This window comes from Pyxicephalus adspersus, unplaced genomic scaffold (assembly GCF_032062135.1).
Source record: "Pyxicephalus adspersus unplaced genomic scaffold, UCB_Pads_2.0 Sca363, whole genome shotgun sequence".
In the NCBI taxonomy this organism is placed as follows: Eukaryota; Metazoa; Chordata; class Amphibia; order Anura; family Pyxicephalidae; genus Pyxicephalus; species Pyxicephalus adspersus.
Genome location: NW_027317370.1, coordinates 5330 through 13633, shown reverse-complemented (window position 1 = coordinate 13633; position 8304 = coordinate 5330). Strand labels below are relative to the sequence as shown.

At 42.4% G+C, this 8304-nt stretch overlaps 1 protein-coding gene across 1 annotated transcript in view; it reads right to left on the bottom strand.

Moving 5' to 3' along the window:
• Positions 1-239: 239 nt before the first annotated feature.
• The window catches only part of LOC140345029 (NACHT, LRR and PYD domains-containing protein 1a-like), a 12289-nt gene continuing 4224 nt past the window's right edge, over positions 240-8304 (bottom strand). The window contains exons 2-5 of the mRNA XM_072432200.1: positions 5244-5320; positions 4283-4335; positions 2404-2636; positions 240-1272 (exon numbers count right to left, since the gene is read on the bottom strand). Of these exons, the coding sequence (XP_072288301.1) occupies positions 938-1272; positions 2404-2636; positions 4283-4302 (588 nt within the window). The 5' untranslated portion in view covers positions 4303-4335; positions 5244-5320 and the 3' untranslated portion in view covers positions 240-937. The remainder of the gene's footprint in view (positions 1273-2403; positions 2637-4282; positions 4336-5243; positions 5321-8304) is intronic.

Here is an 8304-nt window from a genome sequence, read left to right as displayed (position 1 = left end):
CCATTCAGTGTTAGGTCATCTTAAAAAAAATCTAAATTTGATTACTATTATGTTTCACCTATGGACACATCAAAATCATTGTCCTGGTGCTGCAGGGCGGGGTGGTAGACCCTCCGTGTCACCAGCTCAGTTGGCACAGATGTATGCGGGGCGCAGAGACTAAGCAACTGCCCAGTCTTTACCAGAGCCTCTAGAGGTGGGAAGCCTCTTGCGGGCAACTTCCAGGTTACGGCCTCCATGCTTGCAGAAGCAGGTGACTGCTGACACATAGGAATCAGGCGAGGTGTCGGAACATGAGACAAAAGCAGGTGAAACAAGCCAGAGGTCAGGGCAGGTGGCAAACAGGAGTAGTCAAGGGTCAAAGCCAGAGTCGGTACACAGGAGAATCAGTAAATGGGGTCACAGACAGGAGTAGCGGGAACCTAAGAACATGGCCTACAGAAACTCCTTATTCAGGCAACTTCCAGTTGCCAGTCATTTTTTTTTTATATGGGAGGTCATGTGGCAGATGGGAGTCACATGACCAGCAAGTGAGAGAACCCACCACCAGAGGGAGTGCTGGAGCAGAGGCAGCTCAGGTGGAGTATACACTTCTGCCAGCAGAGGAAGTGCTTCTGCAAAATGCTTGGGTTCTCTGGGGTAAAGGGGCAGCTCCCAGAGGATCACACATCATGAATAAAACCAGGAAGTGACCAGGGGACAGGATTCCAGATCAGGGCTGCTACTACCGCTGGCTGTAGAGGAATGTGAGGTGGTTGACACAGACAGCCGCACATATCCCCTAATCCTGCAGGGATGTGTGATAATCATATTACCTATGTAATATCTTACAAATTTTAAAAATGTATAATGCAATACTTATGCAGAACAAAAAGAACAGGAATTGTCAGCCCCCCTAAAGATATATTGTTGCAAACATTTAAGGTTTACTTGACAATTATTTGATTACAACTCTACAGTAACTAACACTGTTACTGCAGCTTACCGTTTCTACCGACAGGTTAGCGGGCATGAGATAAAGATGGATTCTGTGTTTTTGATGATCTGGATCACCAATTATTCCATTGTATATAAGAACCATGCCATGGACTGGTACGTGGTTAGTTATTCCATCTTTTATCCTCGTCAGAAAACTGAGAATGACTCCTATAGGGGAGAAGGTGGGATTCTCCAGCACAACATAGTATGATTCAACTTTAGATGGTTTTTCCAATATTATGTTATCATCTTTGAAGTGAACACATGTAACAGACACTGCATAATCTGCAAAGCCTAAAAATTAATTCAAAAACAAATAATTATGTTATTAATGTTAATGTTAATAATTATGATATTACAGCTGTTTTTTCATAAAACTGCGCAAGGCCCAATAGGAATTTTTATTATCTTATCCAATATAGACAACTACTCTAGGGGCCACCTTTATAGGAGGAGAATTTCCCTCACTTGGGAGAGTTCATCCCACTTCCTGTTGAATTCCTGTGACAGGGAGTAAATAGAATTTTTCAGAAAGGTACACAGATTGAAAAGCATAAAGCTAGCAGTGGGTTTAATTCCACATTACTAACCAGAATTCTATCCAACAGTCAGAAAGGATGAAATCCAGTTTGAGCGCTTTTATGCTTTGATAAGCCCTTTGATACTTTAAAACGTGCAAAAACTGATCTCACATGTTTTTTTATTGGCCGTGGTTGTCTGCATCTTGGTTTTGTTACCTGCGTTCTATCAGCAACAGCTCTAGCTGGAAGATTGTGCACAGGAAGAAACTGGCATGCCAGGTGATTGGGAAAAAGAACAAGGGTTTGGGTGCAAGGTCTATTCAGGTCTATGGTGCAAGCAATGGATATTGGGTCTAGTTACCAGTGCAGTGAGACATCTTCAAAGTATAACTTTGAAACAACAGAACTCTTTATAGGATCTGAGGGAGACTTGTTGGAGTGGTAAGAGTTTGAGGGGTTATTTTCTCAGTGCATTTATGTACGTTATATTTCTCCATAGTAATTGCTTTGATGTTGATAATTAATTATTTTTCCCCTAGTTCCTGCTGCTCTGGATCCAATCCAGTTAGTACGACTAGCATTGACATATTAAACAAAATTGATCAACTAGCAAGAAAAACGTAGTAGTAATAGTATAGTATAATAAAATGATGAAATTAGTGCCTGGGATATAAATTTGGAAGTTATTGCTTCTGACTTTGTTGAAGGTCCCAAAGAAATTCTAGATAAACTACCTTTTCTGAGCCACTGACCGGGAAGAAACATTAGGCCAGTGGAGTTAAACATAAGTATTTCATAGGAACTCCCACAGTTCTATCCTGACAAGTTCCTATTAGATGAAAAAGAGATACATAACAGTAAGATAACTGTAAGATAAACAGACAGAGGTGAATGGAAAGCTTACCTTCTGAACACAAACAATGGGGCAGGTAAACTGCAGAGATCACGCCAGGCTCTGGAGGGGATTTTACGTTGAACAGTGGACCTAATATCTCATATTGTGTGTCTGGATTCTGGAGTAGGTTATGATAGTTTCTCCAGGACTCCACTTCATATTCAATGATTATCGGACAAGTCACTTGGAATTTAATTTTTGTCTTTGAGCAAAGAAACAGTCCAGCAGATTGAAGTTCCAGTCTAGGAAGCAAATCAGAGCAAACTGGCCATTACTGAACAGCAAAGGTTACTAAGACCGCTGAAGCTATGGATGCCCTTGAAGGCCATACCTGTATAAATATTTTGTCTGGAGTTAATTTTTTTATACACAACTGGGCTGATTTAGACGGATCTCAGAGTCTATATGAGACCACAAACCAACTCAGACCCAGCCCAAGCCTGGTAATAACTAATACCTGTAAAAAAAATAATCTACTAAAAACTACAGCCAATAAAATTATTCCCACTTCACACAATCCATTGCCTTCAGACTTGAGTTTCAACCACTTATGATATCCAATGATATCACTAGGGATGAGCCTTTGGCATTCTCACGAAAATTTCCTTAAAGTTCCGATGGGTCAGGAAAATTTTACGAAATCATCGGAAATCCAAGCAATCACTATAGGAGGCTTATTGTGGCTGCATTCATAAATACAACCATGAGAATCTTCCTGTCGGTGAGTGATCCACAAGCACTACAGGTCAGAATGAGGGCAAGACTTCATTCTGACCTGTAGTGCCCAGGGATCTCTCACTGAGTGGAGGATTCTCCCGGCTGAATTCAGAAATGCAGTCGCGATACTCCTCCTCTCAGAGTCATGCGGCTTGCCTTTATGAATGCAGCTGTGGGAAAAATCAGAGGATTTTTCCCACGCTGTATTTATTCATGAACAGCCAGCGAGACTCACACTGTGTTCCTGAATAGACAAACTCTATCCAGGAGCACATACTACACGGCTGCAACAGCAATCAGGGGAGCAGAGATAGAATGTTTGGTAAGTGAGAATGGCCCAATTTGCAGCGAGACCGAATTTAATAAATACGCTCGCTCATCCCTAGATATCACTCCAAAAGTTCCTTAGCCTATACTTGTTCCCAATGATGTTTTGTGCTCACTCAAGGAAGAAAATGCATTTCTGAGATTGTGCAGTAATATTCAGATGACTGACATGAACATCCGATTGCCTCATGGAATCAGGAAGGAATTTTTTTCCCTGTTGAAATAAATTGTATCCAGGGTTTTTTTTGCCTTCCTCTGGACCAACTATGTCTTATAGGGATTTATATCTGGGATATGTTTATTTCCCTAGTGGTTGAACTTGATGGACTTATGTCTTTTTTCAACCTAACCTACTATGTAACTATGAAACTTTACCCCCCACCTCTAGTTTTAAGATAAATGTAGTTTCCGGTTACTTGAGAGTTTCCATTGAAACAGTGCTAAGAAATTAAAATATTAATATTATAAATCAGTAAAGGCACAGTAGCAATGCAGTACAGTGTATTCAGAGTATCATGAATTAAAAATCCACTTATAGTCAGATAAATATTCCTGTACTGTTTAATCAGAATACCCCACAAAACGCACAGTGTAGTATATTGGCAGCAGTCAAAAGAAAGTCCATATCCAATTGTGACTGGCCAGAAAAGCAGTAGAGGTCCTAAATATGGATATTTTGGGGTACTGGAAAAACATTAGAGCCTGGAAATGATACACCAAGCATCGGCTTACTAATGACACAATGCTCCAAATTTAAACTCAGAGTTTGTAATTTTTTTAATGGCAGGGTCATGTGCCATCTGGTTACTTGTTGTTTTAGAGATTTGTGACACTTTATTCTTACCTGTATATCTTTCCATGCATTGCTGGTTTTACTAAAACATCAAAATATTCACTCTATGAAAAAGAGAGACAATTGTCATTAAGAAGACACACCTTTTTCCACAGCTCAACAGATCACACACAGATCAGAAAGACCCTCTGACTAAAGAGAACTTTTTATGTAGAGAAAGACCCCTACCTCCTTGACGTGTAGAATAAAGAGTTATGCAGAGAGATCACCCAAAATCATTCCCCAAACTCTGCATAATTTACCCTAGCCCTTTTTTGGAAGTTGGTAGGGAAACAGAGTTCCTGAAAGAAACTGGGGGAGACCATACAACCCCATGCCAATAGTGTCCTGGTCAGGATTCAAACCTGAGACCCAGCACTGCAAAGGCCAAAGTACTAACCTCTGAGCCAACTTTGCCAGCCACAGATAGTCAACAGTGTAACAGACATTTTTTGCCATTAAACCCCAATAATTTGTTTTTTCATACTTTCCCCAATACCAAATCAGTATTTCAAGAGTACCTAAGAAAACCTGATTTATAGGGACTGATTTACACCTTGCAAAGTAAAATATCCCCTCACAATGGATGTCCTTTTATTGCATAGTGAATGAAGTGAAGCCCCATTGACTTTAACTGTTGAACCATGTGCAAGCAAAAATATTTTTTCCCTTTATATTAACTCGCATATGATTGGGCATCCTTTGCAAAGGGCATTTTCACAATATTTACTAAAGCAATCGAAAAACCACTTGTAAATGGATAATTAACATTGACAAGTTAACAGCCAATAACAGTAAAATTTAGTAAATCCATCCCATGGTGTCAGGTGGGTGACAGATTGGTAGCTGTGGTGAGCAACATGCACCTGGCAAGCAGCAGACACACTATTACAGCAGTAGATATTACAGAAATGCAACAGTATGCTAGGATACTAGAATGAACATGAAATAAAAGTGTATGTATAAGCATTACCTTCTTACAAAACTGGCATTTCAACCAATCAACTTGCGGCGGAGAAAAAAGAACCCGTTTTTCTTCTGTAAATAGTTCTAAAACACAGCAGTGAGATCCATGTGAAATAATAATTAAGAAATGCCAAACTGCAGGAAGTTTGAAAGTTTCTATGGGGGCAATCTAAGCTAAGGAGGAAGCTTTACACGGAAAACACAGACAATATCTGCTTAGAAAATATCGACAAACAACCGGTCCATCTTATTTTCATTGAAACAAATGAGAACAGTTAAAAAGTCTTTATTGCAGGACTTGCAGGCCTTACCAGGCCCTCCGCATCTAATGCTCAACTATCCGCTCAACCAAGTCTATAATCTGGAACTGTTTTTTTAAATAGTTTTGGGCGTGTAAAAGATGCTTTTATAAGGCCCAACCTCTGCTGCTACCATCCTGAACTGCCATTTTCACAAAGCCACCCATGTTGTCTTTTATTTATACAATCCTACAGCTGGACCTCCATATAAAAACCTCACTACAACACCTATTACAGTTACTATGCATATGGACTTCTGTTTTCTAAATTATTTAATGTGCTCCTGTGATTCACCATTATCTGTTACAATGTATCATTCTCCCCATACCCACTTTGCTGGTCTTATTACCTCTCTTACTCCTCAGTCTGTTAACTCATTCTCTTCCAACTCCCTACTTCCCTTGCTTTCTCTGTCTATACTGCTGAACCTTCTCTATGGATACTTGCTGGTAACATCCCACCTATCCCTGGTCCCTCCAACAGTCTTTCTCTTTTCCACTCTTTTATCAAGATACACCCTCCTCCCAACCTCATTCTCATTCACCCAACTTACAAATTCCTACCCCTTTTCCCATGCAGTCTATGAAATGCCAGATGTGTCTCCAACAAGCTTACCTCTGTCCACAACCTTCTCCCATCTAAATCTCTGAACTTCCCGACTCTCACTGAAACTTGGCTTTCCTCCTCAGATTCTGTCCCGGCTACTGAACTCTCCCCTTCACTTCACACATACGCCAAGACCTGGCAACAGTAAGAGTGGTGGTGTGGATCTCATTCTCTAACCTTGGCACAACAGTCACACCAAATGTCTACATTTAAGACATTATAAAGACTGATCGTGCCACAGAGCACATGTGGAGGAAATCTGGCCTCAGCACTGACTTCGTAGGCTACAAATCCAAACTACAACCCCTTAACACTGAACTCACTGGGGCAAAGCAAAATTATTTTTCTGCTGGCATGTCCTCTCAAGCTTCCCACCCACGCAGTCCCTTCTCAACACATGATTCCCCCCACAACTACCTTCTCTGCCCATTACATTGCCACCTACTTTAGAGACACAATTGTCAAAATGAGACATTATGTCTCTGCTCATTGTTCCACTTCATCCATATCCACCACTTCTACCTGTAAATCATCACTAACCCCCCTCTGCCCTTTTACACTGTATGAAGTCTCCTCTCTTCTCTTATCATCTCCATCTACTACCTGTCCACTTGACCCAATTACCTCTAATCTACTTCATGCCCACTCCTCCCCCGGCCTTGCCCAAACCAAACTATTCAACCTCTCATTTTTACTGGTATCCACCCTTCTGCTTTCATACATGCCATCATTCTCTCTATTCAGAAGAAATACTCACTGGACCCCTCCCTACCTTCTAGCTACTATCCTATCTCCCTTCTTCCAATTCCAATTCTTCCTTGAGCACTTTGCTTAAAAAAGACTCACTGACTACCTGAACACCAACTCTCTCCTTTACCCACTCAGATCTAGCTTTCAAGCTGCCCATTCCACTGAATCAGCCCTTACTAATGTGGTCAACAACCTCCACAAATCTAACTCACAAGGCAACGTTCCTCTCCTCCTTCTCGATCTTTCCTTTGCTTTTTACACTATTAATCAGCCCCTTTTATTCCAAATTATAGGTATCAGTGACATCAGTGACAACCTCGGTCAACTAGTAGGCTCCGGCCCTCTGACAAGTGGGCCGCGGCTCTGGCTATTGCACCCTGCAGTGGGGTCAGGAGAACGACCCCACTGTGGGGCGCACCAGCCAGAGCCACAAACCATGTCCCCCGTACAGACCGCAGGCTCAGGGCGGTGGCTGGCTTATGTCTCTGGACACAACCTGCCCACTCTCCCATCGCAGGCTCAGACCAGCGATGGGAGAATGGGTGGGTTCTGGCACAATGACATCACTCTGGGGGAAGTGCATGCGCGGTCCAGAGTCCGTGCATTTAGTGGTCCGCGAGCTAGAAAAGAAAAGGTTGGGGACCACTGGTTTACAGAACCAACTGTATCATGATGACGCTAAAATCTGTCCACCCCCGAAATGTCTCCCTCAGTCTTTGATAAGATATAACTATATCTATCTATAAGCTATCTCATCATGGATAGCATGGATCTGCCCCCACCTGTCCCCAGAGATCATCAAACTCCTTGTACCCGCTATTGTAATCTCTTATACCATCCTCCTCCTCTCTGGTATTCCAAACCCGACTGGTAACCCGACTCTCTCCTCTACGAACTATTTTGAATACTGCAGCCAGACTCATCCAACCTCTCCACCACTGCTTCTGCTGCCTCTCTTTGTAATACTCTACATTGGCTTATATTTCACCTTCAAATTCAAGCTCTTGTGCTTTTGCCTTCACAATCTTTTCACAGCTCTTGTCCCACCTTCCTTTCTGCCTTGATTGAAAAATCAAATCCCAGACCCTCTCTTCACTCCCCAGTGACCTACTTATGATTTTGTCACATGCCCGGCTCCAAGTCTTTTCTAGGGCTGCCCCGACTCTGGAACTCTCTACCTCATTCCATTTGGCTTGCGCCTACTTTCTGCACATATTAAAGATCACTAAAAACCCATCTGTAAGGAACGTACCCGTCCTGCGGGCCTGCGGTGTCCCTGGGGTTCCCAGCCACAGAGGGAGACGCCGCTCTAGCAGGCAGCATGGCCGAGGCTGCTGCTCTGCTCGCAGCTTGTCTGTCTCTGCAGGCGGAGGGATCCATCCTGGCCAAACTACTGTTCAGCCAGGCAGCAGC